The 21,325-nt window shown below is 48.7% G+C and overlaps 1 protein-coding gene across 4 annotated transcripts in view; it reads right to left on the reverse strand.

Moving 5' to 3' along the window:
• Positions 1–21,325, reverse strand: part of ACAP2 (ArfGAP with coiled-coil, ankyrin repeat and PH domains 2) — a 186,691-nt gene that overhangs the window by 84,517 nt on the left and 80,849 nt on the right. For all 4 annotated transcript variants that reach the window (XM_075340520.1, XM_075340519.1, XM_075340523.1 and 1 more), the window contains exons 9-10: positions 10,025–10,099; positions 12–124 (exon numbers count right to left, since the gene is read on the reverse strand). In XM_075340520.1, the coding sequence (XP_075196635.1) occupies positions 12–124; positions 10,025–10,099 (188 nt within the window). The remainder of the gene's footprint in view (positions 1–11; positions 125–10,024; positions 10,100–21,325) is intronic.

The following is a 21,325-nucleotide window of genomic DNA, read 5'->3' on the forward strand; positions in this document are numbered from 1 at the left end:
CATGTTATTACCTGTTCCAGGTTTTGAAAGCATTGCTGGCTCGTTTAAACAGGTATCCCTCCATAACAATGCCATTCTCTGCATCAACGTTGCATTCCAAATTGGAGTCATCAGCAGATAATCCCTGAAAGGGAAGCAGAAGAGTGAGGACATGAAATAACATACACAGTGGCACATACATGGAGATTTATGCAGGGTATTATACCATTTACTATCTCAGGACAATTTATTCTAAAGAAATCCTTTTATATTCATTAGTTGTGTGCTTCGTTATGTGTGCTTCGTTATGGGCACCCTTGCCGATGTGTTTCCAGTAACTTATTGTCTTCATGTTCTCCCCTTTAACGTGTAGTAAAAATACAAATGAGAAAATCTTTCTGTATTTATGATTTGGTCATGCATTATGCAAATGCAGGTTCAATTTTACCACTCACCATTTCCAATCAAAGCTTTTGAACAATCCCCTCCATGCCCAGAAAAATATAAAAAAAAGTTTCTAGACTGGTTAGACATGATATTTTTTTTAAAGGGAAGCTGTCAGGTGCAAGTTCTGGGTGCAAATTGCTAATCCCTGCCTAATTGTCCCTGTATCCAATAGCATAGATAAAGAGATCTTTAGGAGGAGTATTTCAAAAGATCCTTTATTACATGCTAATGAGCACGGGGACTTGTCGCAAGTGCGCTACTTCCCTTGGCTAGTCAGTCCCCTTAGCATGTAAGCAGCACACCCCAGTGGGCATACTAACATGATAATGAATGCGCAGTGTCAGATGCATGGTCCACTCCCAGTTCTCTGTTGCCACCGTGCCCAACACTGGTTTTCGGTGCAGTGCGCATGATCAGAAGTCCTGGACTTCTACTCATGCGTACTATCAAGCTGGGTGTACGCACCCCAGCTTCAAACTGGTGTAGTGCGCATGACCGGAAGTCAGGGGACGTTCTGATCGTGCACACTGAGCCAAAAACCAGTGGTGTCAGCAGAGGTGAGAGCTCTACTAGCCAAGGGAACCAACGCCCTTGCGACTAGTCGCTGGCCTCATTATTATATTATAAAAGGATCTTTAGAAATAGTTTCTTTGTCGCTCCATTGGGAGACCCAGACAATTGGGTGTATAGCTATTGCCTCTGGAGGCCACACAAAGTATTACACTTAAAAGTGTAAGGCCCCTCCCCTTCTGGCTATACACCCCCAGTGGGATCACTGGCTCACCAGTTTTGTGCTTTGTGCGAAGGAGGCAACACATCCACGCATAGCTCCACTTTTTAGTCAGCAGCAGCTGCTGACTATGTCGGATGGAAGAAAAGAGGACACATATAGTGTCCCCAGCATGCTCCCTTCTCACCCCACTGTATGTCGGAGGTGTTTGTAAGGTTGAGGTACCCATTGCGGGTACGGCGGCAGGAGCCCACATGCTGATTCCTTCCCCATCCCTTTTTACAGGGCTCTGGGTGAAGTGGGATTTACCGGTCTCCAGGCACTGAGACCGTGCTCCATCTACAGCCCCTGGAGAAGATGCTGGATGGAGCGGAGTACATCAGGGACATGGCCCTGCTTCCTCAAGGTACTCTGTGTCCCCGTGCATTTGGCGCTCACACCGCAGCATGCTGGGTGTTGTAGTGCGCCGGGGGACATCAGCGCTGCGGCGCCTGTGCCATGGCCTCATTCAGCTTTGCTGAAGCAGGCTCACTTATGGGAATTGGTCGCGCCGGCCGCTGGGACTGCGGCGCGGCTGGCACTTGTAGTGCGCCGGGGACTTCAGCGCGGCCTGCGCTTTTACGGCGGCCGCGCTGATAACTAGAGTCCCCGGCTTTTGCGGCCTGCTTCCGTTCGTTCCCGCCCCCAGACCTGCCAGTCAGGAGAGGGGCGGGACGCTGGCCACTTCCAGGAATCGGTCGCGCCGGCCGCTGGCAGCGGCGCGGCTGGCACTTGTGGTGCGCCGGGGACTTCAGCGCGGCCCGCGCTTTTACGGCGGCCGCGCTGATAACTAGAGTCCCCGGCTTTTGCGGCCTGCTTCCGTTCGTTCCCGCCCCCAGACCTGCCAGGGGCGGGACGCTGGCCACTTCTATGAATCGGTCGCGCCGGCCGCTGGAACTGCGGCGCGGCTGGCACTTGTGGTGCGCCGGGGACTTCAGCGCGGCCCGCGCTTTTACGGCGGCCGCGCTGTTAACTCGAGTCCCCGGCTTCTGGGCCTAGTCTCCCTTCGTTACCGCCCACAGCCCTGACAGTCAGGGTAGGGGCGTGACGCTGCATAAGCAGAGCTGAGAGCTGGAGTATGTTTTGCATACTCCACCCCTCTCACTGTGTGCACTGTGAATCCGGATTCCCGCACTCTCTCAGGCACGCCCACGGCTTCCTTCTCTACAAGGACACCGGCAGCCATTAGTGTCAGTTTCTGTACGATACAGAGACAAGTGTGGAAGACCCTGGCATTCTGATAGTCACACAATCGCTGTAACAGGCGTTAAGCAGCACCTGTGGTGCTAACCCCACTAGTGCAGAAGTGCACTTATAGATATGCTTGTACTATATACATTGCACTGTTTGGTCGCACGTTGTATATACCCTCCTGGATTATGCGGAGGAGTTATCAGCATATTCTCTGTGTAAAACAAAGGTGCAGAACCACATGTTTTTCTATACAGCTGGTACAGCATGTACGGCTATACGGCCGGCAGGTACATAGACTCCCATTGTATGCACTAATGGCCAGGGGATGAGGACGGTGTCTGCAGTATTTACTGACAGTTTTTCTGAGACTATGGCTATGATACTAGAAGCCTAGCAGTCCGGACATGTCTCTCACAATATGGGCACTGTTGAATCATTGATCCATGGCCCCCCTCAGTGTGAATAACTAACAGCTCCGGGAATGTCACACGCATCCCAGAGTCACGGCTCTGCACGGACGTCAGTCCCAGACAGCCTAAGTGGGCTCGCTATGAGCGGCCTCGGTTTCATCAGGGTCCTAACAGAAGGACTCGCTGTGTAATGAGGCGGAAGTAGCGGCTCAGGATTCTGATCCTGAGACCGCTCTCAATCTGGATACACCTGATTGTGACGCCATAGTAAATAATCTTATAGCGTCCATCTATAGAATGTGGGTTATTTCTCACAGCTCCTCCAGTGGAGGAGTCAGCTTCACGTATTTTTCTGGACCACTCTGCCTTCAGAGAGGCAGTCCAGGAACACCACGCTTATCCAGATATGCGCTTCTCCAAACGGCTTAGGATACACGTTATCCCTGTCCCCTGACTTGGTCAAGGACTGGACCCAATGTCCCGAGCGGCATCCTCCAATCTCCAGGCTTGTAGCTAGATCCATAGTTGCAGTGGGAGATGGAACTGCAAACTCAAAGATGCCACTGACAGACAGATGGATCTCTGGTCGAAAGCCATCTATGAGGCTGTCGGCGCACCGTTGGCTCCGGCATTCTCTCCCTTGGGGCACTCCAAGCTATTTCAGCTTGTCTTACACAGATTGACACGGTTACACGTACATCTGTGCCGCAGGTGGCATCCTTAACCTCTCAAATGTCTGCATTTGTTTCTTACGCGATTCAGGTTGTCCTGGACTCTGCGAACCGTGCGGCGGTAGCCTCCGCTACTCCGTGTTTTTAAGCAGAGCCTGGTCTGCTCGTTAAGTGAATGGAAGGCAGATTCTGCTTCCAAAAAAGGTTGCCTAACCAGTTGCCTTTTTCTGCTGACCGACTGTTTGGTGAGCGTTGGATGTAACCATCAAACAGTCCAGGGGTAAGGATTCATCCTTTCCTCAGCCCGGACACAACAAACCCCAACAGAGCAAGAGGCAGTCGGGGTTTTCGGCCTTTTCGAGGCTCGGGCAGGTCCCATTTTTCCTCGTCCAATGTGGACTCAAAAGGATCAGAGGAGCTAAGATTCTTAGCGGGCTCAGTCTCGCCCAAAAAAGCGACAGTCTGAAAACCCGCTTCCAAGGCGGCTTCCTCATGACTTGCGGCCTCGGTCGGTAGCAGGCTCTCCCGCCTTGGCGATATTTAGCTGCCATAGGTCAATGACCATTGAGTGTGAGACATTCTGTCTCACGGGTACAGGATAGAGCTCACTTCTCGTCCTCCAACTCGATTCTTCAGAATTTCTCCACCTCCCGGCCGGGCCGCTGCTCTTCTGCAAACAGGGTGCACTCTATAGGCAGAAAGAGTGATGACCCCCGTTCCTCTTCAGGAACAAGGTCACGGTTTTTACCCCAAATTCTTTGCGGTACCTATAACAACGGGCCGTTCCGTCCCGTTCTGGATCTAAAAATGCTCAGCAAGCTCGTGGACACCAGGCGGTTCCGGATGGAATCCCTCCGCCATGTCATCGCCTCAAGGTCCCAAGGATATTTCCTAGCATCATTAGGCATCAAGGATGCTTATCCACACGTGCCGATTGATCCAGAGCACTAGCGTTTCTACGCTTCGTTATAGGAGGCGAACACCCTCTGTTCGTAGCTCTACCTTCCGGCTAGCGACAGTCCAACTGGTCTTCGCCAAGGTCAGGGCAGCAGTAGTCACAGTCCTGCACTCTCAGGGTCACTCTGTGGTCCCGTATTTAGACGATCTACTTGTCAAGGCACTCTCTTAGGAAACATGCCAACACTGCCCGAACGTTGCGCTGGAGACTCTCTAGAGTTTTGGGTGGATCATCAACTTTTTAAAGTCAGATCCGACCCCGACCCTATCGATAACATATCTAGGCATAGAGTTTCTTACTCTCTCAGCGATAGTGAAGCTGCCGCTAGACAAACAGCATTCACTACGGGCTGCAAGCTCTTCTTTAAGAACCAGTCGCACACATTGAGACGCCTCATGCACTTCCTACGTAAGATGGTAGCAATGGAGGCAGTTCCTTTCGCGCAGTTTTACTGCGTCCACTACAATGGGACATTCTCCGCCAATGGGACGAGGAGTCGACGTCACTCAACAGAGTCGTCGTTCTTTCTCAGGCGGCCAAGGAATCTCTACGGTGGTGGCTTCTTCTCACCTCTTGGTCAAAAAGAAGGTCCTTCCTATCCCCGTCCTGGGCGATAGTTACGACAGACGCGAGTCTATCAGGGTGGGGAGCAGTTTTTCTCCACTACAGCGCTCAGGGTACGTGGACTCAGCAAGAGTCCACTCTTCAGATCAATGTTCTTGAACACAGAGCAGTGTATCTTGCCCTACAATCCTTCCAACAGCGGCTGGAAAGCAAGCATATCCGACTTCAGTCGGACAGCTCCACAGCGGTGGCATACCAAGTGTGGAAACTAGGAAGCTGACTTCCTAAGTCGCTGAGGTGTGGCCGAAAGAGTATGGTCTCCTCACCCGGACGGGTTTCAGGAGATCTGGCGCCGCTGACAGAGGCCGGACGTCGATCTAATGGCGTCACGGCACAACAACAATGTGCCAGCTTCATGGCACGGTTTCACAATCATCGAGCTCTGGCGGCAAACGCCTTAGTTCAGCATTGGTCGCAGTTCCAGCTACCTTAGGTGCCACCTCTGGCATTGTTGCCCAGAGTACTGCGCTAGATCAAGACCGACTGCGGCCGCGCCATCCTCGTCGCTACAAATTGGCCGAGGATGTTGTGGTACTCGGTTCTGTGGTGCCTCACGGTAGGCTAACCGGGGGCACTACCAGACCAATCAGACTGGCTGTCTCAAGGGCCATTCTTCCATTTGAATTCTACGGCCCTCAACCGGATGGTGTGGCATTGAGTCCTGGAACCTAGTGTCGTCAGGATTACCTCAGGACGTGGTTGCCACCATGAGACAGGCTAGCATACCAACGTCCGCCAAGATTGACCACAGGACGTGGAAGATGTTCTTATCTCGGTGCTCGGCGCAGGGTGTTTCTCCCTGGCCGGTTGCATCGTCTATGTTTCCTTCCTTCCTGCAATCTAGGTAGGAAAATGGGTTGTCGCTCAGTTCCCTTTAGGGACAAGTCTCAGCGCTATCTGTATTTTTTCAGAAACGACGACTTCCTCAGGTACGCACGTTCCTACGGGGAGTTTGTCTTCTCAGCACTCCGTACAAGCGGCCGTTAGAGCCCTGAGATCTGAACAAGGTTCTAATTGCTCTCCAGATGCCGCCTTTCGAGCCTTTGAAGGATGTCTCCCTTCCCGTTTTTCACGGGAAGTGGCCTTCTAGTAACGGTCTCGTCTCTTAGGAGAGTTTCCGAGCTAGCAACGCTCTCATACAAACTCCCTTCCTGGTCCTTCACCAGGACAGGGTAGTTCTGCGTCCGGTTCCGGAATTTCTCCCTAAGGTGGTATCCCATTTTCATATCAATCAGGATATCACCTCACCTTCTTTGTGTCCTCGTCCAGTCCATCAATTTCAGAAAGATTTGCATCTGTTGGTTCTGGTGAGAGCACTCAGGTTCTACTTCCCGCATGGCGCTCCTGCGCCACCCGGATGCACTCTTTGTCCTTGTCGCTGGTCGGCGTAAACAGTCGCAAGCTTCCAGATCCACCCTTGCTCGGGGGCTCGAGGAACCAATTCTTGAAACCTACAGTTCTACTGGGCTTCTGGTTCTCTCAAGGCCGAAGGCCCATTCTACCAGAGCCGTGGGTGCATCCTGGGCATTACGGCACCAGGCTACGGCTCAGCAGGTGTGTCAGGCACCCACCTGGTCGAGTCTACTTACTTTTACCAAGCATTATCAGATGCATACCTACGCTTCGGCAGACGCCAGCCTAGGTAGATAAGTCATTCAGGCGGCGGTTGGCCACCTGTAGGAGAGGGCCGTTTGACGGCCCTATCATGAGGTATTCTTTTACCCACCCAGGGATTGCTTTTGGACATCCCAATTGTCTGGGTCTCCCAATGGAGCGACAAAGAAGAAGGGAATTTTGTTTACTTACCGTAAATTCCTTTTCTTCTAGCTCCAATTGGGAGACCCAGCACCCGCCCTGTTTTCTCGGGGTTTTTCTGTTTTTTCGGGTACACATGTTGTTCATGTGGTATGGTTCAGTTCTCCGATGTTTCCTCGGATTGAATTGGTCTTTAAACCAGTTATTGGCTTTCCTCCTTCTTGCTTTGGCACTAAAACTGGTGAGCCAGTGATCCCACTGGGGGTGTATAGCCAGAAGGGGAGGGGCCTTACACTTTTAAGTGTAATACTTTGTGTGGCCTCCAGAGGCAATAGCTATACACCCAATTGTCTGGGTCTCCCAATTGGAGCTAGAAGAAAAGGAATTTACGGTAAGTAAACAAAATTCCCTTCTTTTCTAAAGATCTTTATCTATGCTACTAGATGCAGGGACGGTTAGACAGGGATTAGCAAGATGCACCCAGAACTGCTTGTGTTTCTGGGAGCAAATTGCACCTGACAGGTTCCCTTTAACATTTTGTTGCTTTTTGCCTTTTTACACTGGCTCAAAATGTTTTCTAAAAGTGGGTGAAGCTTTGTAAAGAGGGTGTGTAACCTAAAGGTGCATTCCCATCTCCAAGATCCTATCCTAATATGTAGTAATAATAATAAAAACGAGTTATCTGAGAATCCGTCAGTTAGGCGGCTATGAGAGTTATTTTTTAACCCTTATCTGTTGTTTTCTGAGCTCCTCTCAGCTGATTTATGACCACAGACCACATCAATGTTGAATGTGCAGAGAAACTGCCTGTAAATCAAACGGTGCTAAAGTTTACAGTTTCATGACAGACGTACATAACACCAGCCTTCTCAATTTCTGCCTGGGTCTTAAGGCCCATATACAGTACATAGTATAGCAGTGTTCCCTAACTCCAGTCCGAAAGATTCACTAACAGATCATGTTTTCAGGATTTTCTTATTACACAGGTGATGGAATTATCACTTGGATAATAAGAAAATCTTGAAAACATGATGTGATCGTCACTCTCCAGAACTGGAGGTGGGGAACACTACCTTGAACCAATATCGATGGGCTTGATTGACAGTCTAATGTGCATAGATGCACAATCCGACTGATGGTTTGCAGAAATGTTACTTATATTGTTCTCCCTGAGATAAGTCGCCGGCTAAAGGCCCCGTCACACTAAGCAACATCGCTAGCAACATCGCTGCTAACGAACAACTTTTGTGACGTTGCTAGCGATGTTGCTGTGTGTGACATCCAGCAACAACCTGGCCCCTGCTGTGAGGTCGTTGGTTGTTGCTGAATGTCCTGGGCCATTTTTTAGTTGTTGCTGTCCCGCTGTGAAGCACAGATCGCTGTGTGTGACAGCGAGACAGCAACAACTAAATGTGCAGGCAGCGGGAGCCGGCTTCTGCGGAGGCTGGTAACCACAGTAAACATCGGGTAACCAAGAAGCCCTGTCCTTGGTTACCCGATATTTACCTTTGTTACCAGCCTCCGCCGCTCTCACTGTCAGTGCCGGCTCCTGCTCTGTGCACATGTAGCTGCAGGACACATCGGGTTAATTAACCCAATGTGTGCTGTAGCTAGGAGAGCAGGGAGCCAGCGCTAAGCGGTGTGCGCTGCTCCCTGCTCTGTGCACATTTAGCTGCAGCACACATCGGGTAATTAACCCGATGTGTGCTGTAACTAGGAGAGCAGGGAGCCAGCGCTCAGTGTGCGCTGCTCCCTGTTCTCTGCACGTGTAGCTCCGTGCGCTGGTAACCAAGGTAAATATCGGGTTGGTTACCCGATATTTACCTTAGTTACCAAGCGCAGCATCTTCCACGCGGCGCTGCTGGCTGGGGGCTGGGACACTGGTTGCTGGTGAGCTCACCAGCAACTCGTGTAGCCACGCTCCAGCGATCCCTGCCAGGTCAGGTTGCTGGTGGGATCGCTGGAGCGTCGCAGTGTGACATCTCACCAGCAACCTCCTAGCAACTTACCAGCGATCCCTATCGTTGTTGGGATCGCTGGTAAGTTGCTTAGTGTGACTGGACCTTTACGTCAGTCAGTGGATTTCTCATAGAAAACGCTGAAGCAATCGCTCGGCCGAGTATCTCAGGAGATAGCTGTTGGACAAATGATCGGCCAAAATCATTGTTCAGTCGACAGCTATCTAATTTGTATAACTAGCTTTAGATTCCATTTAGATATGCCTTTCTTAAAGGGGTAGTTCACTACTCTGCAATAGTGGACACATCTCAGTAAAACTCATAGGGAAGGATTTTTCTAAATACCTTGTTCAGCCAATTTTGCTTCTGAGTGGCGCTATTGTGGTCTGCTCTTCCCCATGAACTGACCCCCCCAGGCTCTGTGACCTCTGAGATCTGGTGATGTCATGTCAACTTCCAGTTGACCTGACATCACCGAGGTGGCCCCAGTCTCCCTGAGTGACTGAGCTGTGGGCGAAGTTTCACTGCTCATCACAGCCCAGCATCGCTCCTGGTTGTGGCATGCTGCAGTGAAAGAGAACGCGTGGCATGCTGTGCTTTGACGCTGGGCCGTGATGAGCAGTGAAACTCCGCCCACAGCCCAGTTACTCAGGAAGACTGGGGCTGGGCTCGATGTCTGGTCAACTGGAAGTTGTTGATGTGAAATCACCGGATCTCAGAGGTCATGGAGCCCAAGGGAGGCGAGGGGGGTTTGGGTCAATTCATGGGGATGAGCGGACCCCAATAGCGCCGCTCAGAGGCAGAATTGGCTTAACAAGGTACTTGAAAAAAGCCTTCCCTATTAGTTTTACTGGGATGTGGCCACTATTGCAGAGTAGTGATCCACCGCTTTAATAATTGGCACAATGCTCTGCCAGAGCCATCACCAGATGGGCTCCACTGTTTGGTTCTGCTCAGGTGTCAGTCACTAGGAAAAGAAAATAGTGCTGTATGGCAGAAATCCTTCCATACTGATATTTACATAACAGAAATGTTAATTACTCCCATTACGTAAAGTAAATGTACCACATATTGTAAATATCTTTGTATTCAGAGCTTTCAGCCGTGGTCTCGCACCACATAAATAATTCAATGAAGGATCTATTTCACTGCAACCATGACCTTAATCGGAGCTCCAACACAAGGAAAAGACAATCACCCTTCACATACTAATATCCTGCATCGTCAGAACATACAGATTTGCTTCAGTAAACACTTACCTTTTGCTGAATTGTTGAATGTTTAAGCTCCATGTCTCGCTTTTCTTTAGCAGCATCGACAACAAGATTATCCAGCTGTAAAATAAAGCAAAAGTGGAATTACAGAGGCGAAGAGAGACATCTTCTTATTGAGTGTGCAATGCAGATGCGAGTGCAAGACGTTCCAGTAAATCGATTGTCATCTGAGAATTAAACAATCGTCTGAAAATTGAGTTTTATGAACACGCGCTCATCAAACCAGAACATATAAGAATAGAAACCGTTATTTATGGACACTGTACACTAATCAGTTCATTAATATAGTTATTGGATGATTATCAGTTTATTAATGGGGCAAGAGGCTACAGGCTGAGTGTGTTTAGACAGATCCCAGGTGAGGTCCAATGTACAGTTAGGTCCAGAAATATTTGGACAGTGACACAAGTTTTGTTATTTTAGCTGTTTACAAAAACATGTTCAGAAATACAATTATATATATATAATATGGGCTGAAAGTGCACACTCCCAGCTGCAATATGAGAGTTTTCACATCCAAATCGGAGAAGGGGTTTAGGAATCATAGCTCTGTAATGCATAGCCTCCTCTTTTTCAAGGGACCAAAAGTAATTGGACAAGGGACTCTAAGGGCTGCAATTAACTCTGAAGGCGTCTCCCTCATTAACCTGTAATCAATGAAGTAGTTAAAAGGTCTGGGGTTGATTACAGGTGTGTGGTTTTGCATTTGGAAGCTGTTGCTGTGACCAGACAATATGCGGTCTAAGGAACTCTCAATTGAGGTGAAGCAGAACATCCTGAGGCTGAAAAAAAAGAAAAAATCCATCAGAGAGATAGCAGACATGCTTGGAGTAGCAAAATCAACAGTCGGGTACATTCTGAGAAAAAAGGAATTGACTGGTGAGCTTGGGAACTCAAAAAGGCCTGGGCGTCCACGGATGACAACAGTGGTGGATGATCGCCGCATACTTTCTTTGGTGAAGAAGAACCCGTTCACAACATCAACTGAAGTCCAGAACACTCTCAGTGAAGTAGGTGTATCTGTCTCTAAGTCAACAGTAAAGAGAAGACTCCATGAAAGTAAATACAAAGGGTTCACATCTAGATGCAAACCATTCATCAATTCCAAAAATAGACAGGCCAGAGTTAAATTTGCTAAAAAACACCTCATGAAGCCAGCTCAGTTCTGGAAAAGTATTCTATGGACAGATGAGACAAAGATCAACCTGTACCAGAATGATGGGAAGAAAAAAGTTTGGAGAAGAAAGGGAACGGCACATGATCCAAGGCACACCACATCCTCTGTAAAACATGGTGGAGGCAACGTGATGGCATGGGCATGCATGGCTTTCAATGGCACTGGGTCACTTGTGTTTATTGATGACATAGCAGACAAGAGTAGCCGGATGAATTCTGAAGTGTACCGGGATATACTTTCAGCCCAGATTCAGCCAAATGCCGCAAAGTTGATCGGACGGCGCTTCATAGTACAGATGGACAATGACCCCAAGCATACAGCCAAAGCTACCCAGGAGTTCATGAGTGCAAAAAAGTGGAACCTTCTGCAATGGCCAAGTCAATCACCAGATCTTAACCCAATTGAGCATGCATTTCACTTGCTCAAATCCAGACTTAAGACTGAAAGACCCACAAACAAGCAAGACCTGAAGGCTGCGGCTGTAAAGGCCTGGCAAAGCATTAAGAAGGAGGAAACCCAGCGTTTGGTGATGTCCATGGGTTCCAGACTTAAGGCAGTGATTGCCTCCAAAGGATTCGCAACAAAATATTGAAAATAAAAATATTTTGTTTGGGTTTGGTTTATTTGTCCAATTACTTTTGACCTCCTAAAATGTGGAGTGTTTGTAAAGAAATGTGTACAATTCCTACAATTTCTATCAGATATTTTTGTTCAAACCTTCAAATTAAACGTTACAATCTGCACTTGAATTCTGTTGTAGAGGTTTCATTTCAAATCCAATGTGGTGGCATGCAGAGCCCAACTCGCGAAAATTGTGTCACTGTCCAAATATTTCTGGACCTAACTGTATAGTAGGGGCTTACATTATGCCAGATAATATACATTTTCTACAGAACCACCATTTTAAAATATAACCCCTTAAAGCCTGGGTAATTTTTTTCACTTTTGTTATTTCCTTAATTCCACCAACAGCCGTATGTTTTTTTTATTTATCCGTTGACAGCCATATGCAGTCTTATTTTTTGAGGGAGAAGAAGGGAATTTTGTTTACTTACCGTAAATTCCTTTTCTTCTAGCTCCAATTGGGAGACCCAGACACTTGGGTGTATAGCTATGCCTCCGGAGGCCACACAAAGTATTACACTAAAAGTGTAAAGCCCCTCCCCTTCTGCCTATACACCCCCCGTGCATCATGGGCTCCTCAGTTTTGGTGCAAAAGCAAGAAGGAGGAAAAAATTATAAATTGGTTTAAAGTAAATTCAATCCGAAGGAATATCGGAGAACTGAAACCATTCAACATGAACAACATGTGTACACAAAGAACAACAGCCCGAAGGGAACAGGGGCGGGTGCTGGGTCTCCCAATTGGAGCTAGAAGAAAAGGAATTTACGGTAAGTAAACAAAATTCCCTTCTTCTTTGTCGCTCCATTGGGAGACCCAGACACTTGAGACGTCCAAAAGCAGTCCCTGGGTGGGTAAATAATACCTCATAATAGAGCCGTAAACGGCTCCGTCCTACAGGTGGGCAACCGCCGCCTGAAGGACTCGCCTACCTAGGCTGGCATCTGCCGAAGCATAGGTATGCACCTGATAGTGCTTCGTGAAAGTGTGCAGGCTCGACCAGGTAGCCGCCTGACACACCTGCTGAGCCGTAGCCTGGTGCCGCAAGGCCCAGGACGCCCCCACGGCCCTGGTAGAATGGGCCTTCAGCCCTGAGGGAACCGGAAGCCCCGAGGAACGATAAGCTTCGAGAATTGGTTCCTTGATCCACCGAGCCAGGGTTGATTTGGAAGCTTGTGACCCTTTACGCTGGCCAGCGACAAGGACAAAGAGTGCATCCGAGCGGCGCAGGGGCGCCGTACGAGAAATGTTAGATCTGGTGACAGCACTCAGATTCTACAAGTGCAAATCCTTTTCACATTGGTGAACTGGATGAGGACAAAAAGAGGGTAAGGAGATATCCTGATTGAGATGAAAGGGGGATACCACCTTAGGGAGAAATTCCGGAACCGGACGCAGAACCACCTTGTCCTGGTGAAACACCAGGAAAGGGGCTTTGCAAGACAACGCTGCTAGCTCAGACACTCTCCGAAGTGAAGTGACTGCTACTAGGAAGACCACTTTCTGCGAAAGGCGTGAGAGAGAAATATCCCTCATTGGCTCGAACGGTGGTTTCTGAAGAGCCATCAGCACCCTGTTCAGATCCCAGGGTTCTAACGGACGCTTGTAAGGAGGGACGATGTGACAAACCCCCTGCAGGAACGTGCGTACCTGTGGAAGTCTGGCTAGGCGCTTCTGGAAAAACACAGAGAGCGCAGAGACTTGTCCCTTAAGGGAGCCGAGCGACAAACCCTTTTCCAATCCGGATTGAAGGAAGGACAGAAAAGTGGGCAAGGTAAATGGCCAGGGAGAAAAACCCTGAGCAGAGCACCACGACAGGAAAATCTTCCACGTCCTGTGGTAGATCTTGGCGGACGTTGGTTTCCTAGCCTGTCTCATAGTGGCAATGACCTCTTGGGATAACCCTGAAGACGCTAGGATCCAGGACTCAATGGCCACACAGTCAGGTTGAGGGCCGCAGAATTCAGATGGAAAAACGGCCCTTGAGAAAGCAAGTCTGGTCGGTCTGGTAGTGCCCACGGTTGGCCGACCGTGAGATGCCACAGATCCGGGTACCACGACCTCCTCGGCCAGTCTGGAGCGACGAGGATGGCGCGGCGGCAGTCGGCCCTGATCTTGCGTAACACTCTGGGCAACAGTGCCAGAGGAGGAAACACATAAGGGAGTTGAAACTGCGACCAATCCTGAACTAAGGCGTCTGCCGCCAGAGCTCTGTGATCTTGAGACCGTGCCATGAATGTCGGGACCTTGTTGTTGTGCCAGGACGCCATTAGGTCGACGTCCGGCATGCCCCAGCGGCAACAGATCTCCTGAAACACGTCCGGGTGAAGGGACCATTCCCCTGCGTCCATGCCCTGGCGACTGAGAAAGTCTGCTTCCCAGTTTTCTACGCCCGGGATGTGAACTGCGGATATGGTGGAGGCTGTGGCTTCCACCCACAGCAGAATCCGCCGGACTTCCTGGAAGGCTTGCCGACTGCGTGTCCCGCCTTGGTGGTTGATGTATGCCACCGCTGTGGAGTTGTCCGACTGAATTCGGATCTGTTTGCCTTCCAGCCACGGCTGGAACGCCTTTAGGGCAAGATACACTGCCCTTATCTCCAGAACATTGATCTGAAGGGAGGACTCTGTCTGAGTCCAAGTACCCTGAGCCCTGTGGTGGAGAAAGACCGCTCCCCACCCTGACAGGCTCGCGTCAGTCGTGACCACCGCCCAGGATGGGGGCAGGAAGGATTTCCCCTTCGACAGAGAAGTGGGGAGAAGCCACCACTGAAGGGAAGCCTTGGCTGCCCGCGAAAGGGAGACGTTCCTGTCGAGGGACGTCGACTTTCTGTCCCATTTGCAGAGAATGTCCCATTGAAGTGGGCGCAGATGAAACTGCGCAAAAGGAACTGCCTCCATTGCTGCCACCATCTTCCCTAGGAAGTGCATGAGGCGCCTCAGGGGGTGTGACTGGCCTTGAAGGAGAGATTGCACCCCTGTCTGTAGTGAACGCTGTTTGTTCAGCGGAAGCTTCACTATCGCTGAGAGAGTATGAAACTCCATGCCAAGATATGTCAGTGATTGGACCGGTGTCAGATTTGACTTTGGAAAATTGATGATCCACCCGAAACTCTGGAGAGTCTCCAGAGCGATGTTCAGGCTGTGTTGGCATGCCCCTTGAGAGGGTGCCTTGACAAGCAGATCGTCTAAGTAAGGGATCACCGAGTGTCCCTGAGAGTGTAGGATTGCCACCACTGTTGCCATAACCTTGGTGAAGACCCGTGGGGCTGTCGCCAGGCCAAAAGGCAGTGCCACGAACTGAAGGTGTTCGTCCCCTATGGCGAAACGCAGGAAGCGCTGATGCTCTGGTGCAATCGGTACGTGGAGATAAGCATCTTTGATGTCGATTGATGCTAGGAAGTCTCCTTGGGACATTGAGGCGATGACGGAGCGGAGCGATTCCATCCGGAACCGCCTGGTTTTCACATGCTTGTTGAGCAGTTTTAGGTCCAGAACAGGACGGAAGGATCCGTCCTTTTTTGGCACCACGAACAAGTTGGAGTAAAAACCGGGACCCCGTTGCTGAGGAGGAACAGGGATCACCACTCCTTCCGCCTTCAGAGTGCACACCGCCCGCAGAAGAGCATCGGCTCTTTCGGGGGGCGGAGATGTTCTGAAGAAACGAGTCGGAGGACGAGAGCTGAACTCTATCCTGTAACCTTGAGATAGAATGTCTCTCACCCATCGGTCTTTTACCTGTGGCAGCCAGGCGTCGCAAAAGCGGGAGAGCCTGCCACCGACCGAGGATGCGGTGTGAGGAGGCCGAAAGTCATGAGGAGGCCGCTTTGGGAGCGGTTCCTCCGGCGGTCTTTTTAGGACGTGACTTAGACCGCCATGAATCGGAGTTCCTCTGATCTTTCTGAGGCCTTTTGGACGAGGAGAATTGAGACCTGCCCGCGGTCCGAAAGGACCGAAACCTCGATTGTACCTTCCGTGGTTGAGGTCTGTTTGGTTTGGACTGGGGTAAGGATGAGTCCTTTCCCTTGGATTGTTTAATGATTTCATCCAATCGCTCACCAAACAAGCGGTCGCCAGACAATGGCAAACCGGTTAAGAACTTTTTGGAAGCAGAGTCTGCCTTCCATTCACGTAGCCACATGGCCCTGCGGACTACCACCGAATTGGCGGATGCTACCGCCGTACGGCTCGCAGAGTCCAGGATAGCATTAATGGCGTAGGACGCAAACGCCGACGCCTGAGAGGTTAAGGACACCACTTGCGGGGCAGATGTACGTGTGACTGTATTAATCTGCGCCTGACAAGCTGAGATAGCTTGGAGTGACCATACGGCTGCGAATGCTGGAGCAAAAGACGCGCCGATAGCCTCATAGATGGATTTCAACCATAGTTCCATCTGTCTGTCAGTGGCATCTTTGAGCGAAGCCCCATCTTCCACTGCAACTATGGATCTAGCCGCCAGTCTGGAGATAGGAGGATCCACCTTAGGACACTGAGTCCAGCCCTTGACAACATCAGGGGGGAAGGGATAACGTGTATCCTTAAGGCGCTTGGAAAAACGCTTGTCTGGACAGTCTCTGTTTTTCTGGACTGCCTCTCTGAAGTCAGAGTGATCCAGAAACGTACTCAATGTACGCTTGGGAAACCTGAAACGGAATTTCTCCTGAGAAGCTGACTCCTCAATTGTAGGAGCTGGGGGAGAAATATCCAACACCTGATTGATGGTCGCTATAAGGTCATTCACTACAGCGTCACCTTCAGGTGTATCAAGGTTGAGAGCGGCTTCAGGATCAGAATCCTGATCTGTTACCTCTGCTTCATCCTCCAGAGAGTCCTGCTGAGACCCTGAACAGTGTGATGAGGTGGAGGGAATTTCCCAGCGACCCCGCTTGGGCGGCCTGGGACTGCGGTCCGTGTCAGAGACCTCACCCTGGGACCTATGGGTCACCCCAGGGGCACTTTGCTGTTCCAATTGAGGGGGACCAGGGGTCAAAGATTGAACAGTGCCCGGGGCCTGAATCACCGGTCTGGACTGTAAGGCTTCTAGTATTTTAGCAGACCATTTATCCATACTCTCAGACAGTTTGTCAGCAAAAGCTGCAAACTCCGTCCCTGTCACCTGGACAGTGGTAGCAGGTGGTTCCACCTGGGCCACCAGTAGCAGAGGCTCCGGCTGAGTAAGTGCCACAGGGGCCGAGCATTGCACACAATGAGGGTCAGTGGAACCTGCTGGTAGTCTAGCTGCACATGAGGTACAGGTTGCAAAGTACGCCTGTGCTTTGGCACCCTTGCTTTTTGCGGACGACATGCTGTTGTCTCCTCTGAGAACAATCCAGGAGGGTATATAGCCAAAAATCAACAGAGCGACCATACAGTGCAAATGTATAGCCTAAAAGCCTATATATATTATATACATATATATATTATATACATATATATATATATATATATATATATATATTATATACATATATATATATATATATATATATATATATATATATATATATATATATATATATATATATATATATATATATATATATATATATATATATATATATATATATACATATATACATATATACACACACACACACTTCGGCACTCAGTGGGGCCAGCACCACAGGTGCTGCTTACCGACCGCTCAGAGCGGTTGTGTGATCACCAGATTCCCTGCCTGGGTCTCCCTGTGTTGTCTCTCCTCTCCAGCGTCTGAATCGCTGACAGGAATGGCTGCCGGCGTTCTGTGGGGAGGAGGGGACCGTGGGCGTGCCCAAGAAAGTGCGGGAATCTGATGCCCCACTGTGCTGAGTGAGGGGGGAGGAGGATACAAAGTATGCTCCAGCCCTCAGCGCTGACGTCCTGTGCAGCGTCCCGCCCTTCCCCTGACTGGCAGGCCTGTGGGCGGGAATATGCGATACTAGGCCGCAGAAGCCGGGGACTAAAGTTATAAGCGCGGCCGGCAATAAGCGCGGCCGCGCGGTAGTCCCCGGCGCACTAACACACCCAGCAGTGCAGCAATGTGTATGGCACAAGCGCTCCATGCGCGGTCCCCACGGGGACACAGAGTACCTCACAGTAGCAGGGCCTTGTCCCTGACGATACCCAGCTCCTATCGAGCAGATTCACAGGGGCTGCGGAGGGAGCACGGTCCCAGTGCCTGGAGACCGATCCGGATCCCACTTCACCCAGAGCCCATAAGGGATGGGGAAGGAAAACAGCATGTGGCTCCTGCCTGTGTACCCGCAATGGGTACCTCAACCTTAACAACACCGCCGACAAAGTGGGGTGAGAAGGGAGCATGCTGGGGGCCCTGTTATGGGTCCTCTTTTCTTCCATCCGACCTAGTCAGCAGCTGCTGCTGACTAAGCTGTGGAGCTATGCGTGGATGTCAGCCTCCTTCGCACAAAGCATAAAAACTGAGGAGCCCGTGATGCACGGGGGGTGTATAGGCAGAAGGGGAGGGGCTTTACACTTTTAGTGTAATACTTTGTGTGGCCTCCGGAGGCATAGCTATACACCCAAGTGTCTGGGTCTCCCAATGGAGCGACAAAGAAATTTGTAGTTTTCAATGAGCAACACAACCACAAAAATTTAATATTGGCTTCAGTTGCCATATTCGTAGAGCCAAAATTATTGCTTGTTTTTAGAGTGGCAAGCTGTAATTTCTATTGGTACCAATGTGGGTTTCATAGGACTTTCTGATCTCTCTTTATTCCATTTTTGGTGGGAGGTGGCATGCAAAAAAAAAAAAAATGCAGCGATACTGAAGTTTGCTTTTTTCCATATTATGGGATAGATATTTAGATATTTTAATAGCTCTGACAGTTATTCACACAGCAAGCACAAGTGTTACTTTTTTTTATATTTTCCATTTCACTCTATGTTTAGAGAAAAGAGATTACTTAAAGAGCACCAACCACTAGGATTTTGCAATATGAAGTAAAAGCAGTGCCATACAGGCAGTAAGATGCTGAATCCAGGCATGCCTGTTGTACAGAGATCTGATGCTTGGTTGCAAAAATATCTTTAAATCAAAGTTTCAGAAATGCACTGTTCTTTGACAGGTGCAACGGGACGGGCCCTTGTGGGTTGGGTCCGCGTTGTAAAGTCCTCCTCCAGCTTCCTCTGATGTGCCCCCTTTTCATTATTTGAATCTCATGCCGCCATTGCTGTTGTTGGCGGCGCATGCGTATTGACAGTGATTCTGTCTTTATTAAAATGGCACTGGAGTCTGTGCATGCGTTAACTGTGATCTCAGGCGCTATTTTATTGAAGACACTGTGGTGAAGACTATGAGAAGCAGGGGTGCGTGCTCAGATGTAAAAAACAAAAAAAAAAAACAAAAAAAAAAAACTGTGCAAAATCCTGGTGGTTGGTCCTCTTTAAATACTTTTATATTTTCTTTTAAATATTTTTAAACTTTTTTCATTAATCCTCATGGACCTGCAATCAATTGATCACCTTTACTATATGCAGCAATACAATACTATTGCATTGTACAATGAAAGTGATGGTTTCCAATGAAGCACGCAAAAGGCAACAAACCTGGCATTTTCTTTATAGAATTATAATTTGAGAGCATTCATGACATAAGCGCAGTGGGGTCATTTTTCTATATAATGTATTCCTTATTCTATCCATTAAAGTTTTCATTCCTTTTACCAATTCTCATAAAAAGGGTTTCTGAAAAGGTATGATCTAGGGTCACACGTACAACCAGTTAAATTTTTTATCCACTTCCAGCTCAGGCTCAATGAACTTGATGAAAAACTGCCCAAAAAACTGCCTATGTAAATTCCAGCCTTAACTAGTTTTGTAAACCCCTAAAACGAGCTTAATGGTTACAAATTATACCCAGCTTACCACCCTGCACGGTGTACAATTCCCACAATTTGGTTGTGGAATAAAGAGGTTTTGTACAAGGACATGTGACCGCACCAGTGTGGCCATAGAGGTAACCAGTTAAAGGGCTGAATTCTTTGAATGTAAAATGGCTTATACTTCATAGAATCATAGAATGGTAGAGTTGGAAGGGACCACAAGGGTCATCGGGTCCATCCCCCTGCGAGTGTAGGCTTTCCTAAATCATCTCAGCTATATGGTTATCCAGTTTCCGCTTGAAAATTTCCATTGATGGAGAGCGCACAACCTCCGGTGGTAGTCTGTTCCACTCAATGTCTGCCGTCATTGTCAGAAATGTTTTCCTAATGTCTAATCTGAATCTCCTTCCTTTAAGTTTCATTGCTTCTTGTACTTCCTTGTGCTAATGAGAAGAGGGTAGTTTCCTCTGCACTGTGACTACCTCTCATATTTGTAGACCACTGTTAAGTCTCCTCTCAGGCTTCTCTTTTTCAAACTAAACATTCCTAGTTCTTTTAGCAGTTCTTCATATGACATGCTTTGCAGACCTTCTACTATCTTGGTTGCTCTTCTCTGGACTTGCTCCAATATATCGATGTCTTTCTTGAATTGGGGCGCCCTGAACAGTACACGGTATTCCAGGTGGGGTCTGACCAGGGCAAAGTATAGGAGAATAATTACCTCTCTTGATCTAGATTAAATGCTTGTCTTGATACATCTCAGAATTTTGTTGACCTTTTTAGCTGCCGCTCCGCATTGTTGGCTCATGTTGAATCTGGGATCCACTATTATGCCCAAGTCCTTTTCCCCGATGCTATCACCTAGTTCTATTCCTCCCATACTATATATGCTTTTTACATTTTTTTTTACCCAGATGTAGGACTTTGCATTTGTCTCTGTTAAACACCATACTGTTCTCCTCAGCCCATTTTTCAAGTGTGTCTAGATCCTTTTGAATACGCTCTTTCCTCCCTAGTGTTGGCTACTCCTAATTTCTTAGTATCATCTGCAAATTTTATGAGTTTCCCAATAATTCCATTATCCAGATCATTTATAAAAATATTAAACAGCACTGGGCCCAGGACAGAGCCTTGTGTTTCCCTGCTTTTGACTTTCCTCCAGGTTGATGTGTATCCATTTAGTATTACTCTTTGCACCCGATCATTAAGCCAGGTGTGAATCCATCTGATTTTTTTTGTCAATTCCATACTTTATCAAATGCCTTACTGAAGTCAAGGTATACTATATCCACAGCATTCCCCTTGTACTGCCATTTCTACACAAAACACAACATACAGAGCTGCTGAGTGTCCTGACACCGTGGCACATGGAGGTTCTATAGCTCGGGGTCAGGTAAAATATTCCTTCCCAGAACAATGTGTCAAGGGGAGAATGCCTGGTATAACAAGACACAATTGTCCCTCACTCAATATTAAATGGTTATTCTCAAAATATTAAATTTTCCCCTTTGCCTCAGGATAGTACAGGGAATAACTAGCTGGTTGCTAAGGTCAAACAGTTAGGAACACCAGGAACTTAGTGAATGGAGATCTAGAACCCTAAAAACAGGGCTGGGCAGAGCAGACTTGAGAACGTGGCAAAGGTGCACATGCCTATTGGCT

The sequence above is a fragment of the Anomaloglossus baeobatrachus genome, chromosome 3 (assembly GCF_048569485.1).
Source record: "Anomaloglossus baeobatrachus isolate aAnoBae1 chromosome 3, aAnoBae1.hap1, whole genome shotgun sequence".
NCBI lineage: Eukaryota > Metazoa > Chordata > Amphibia > Anura > Aromobatidae > Anomaloglossus > Anomaloglossus baeobatrachus.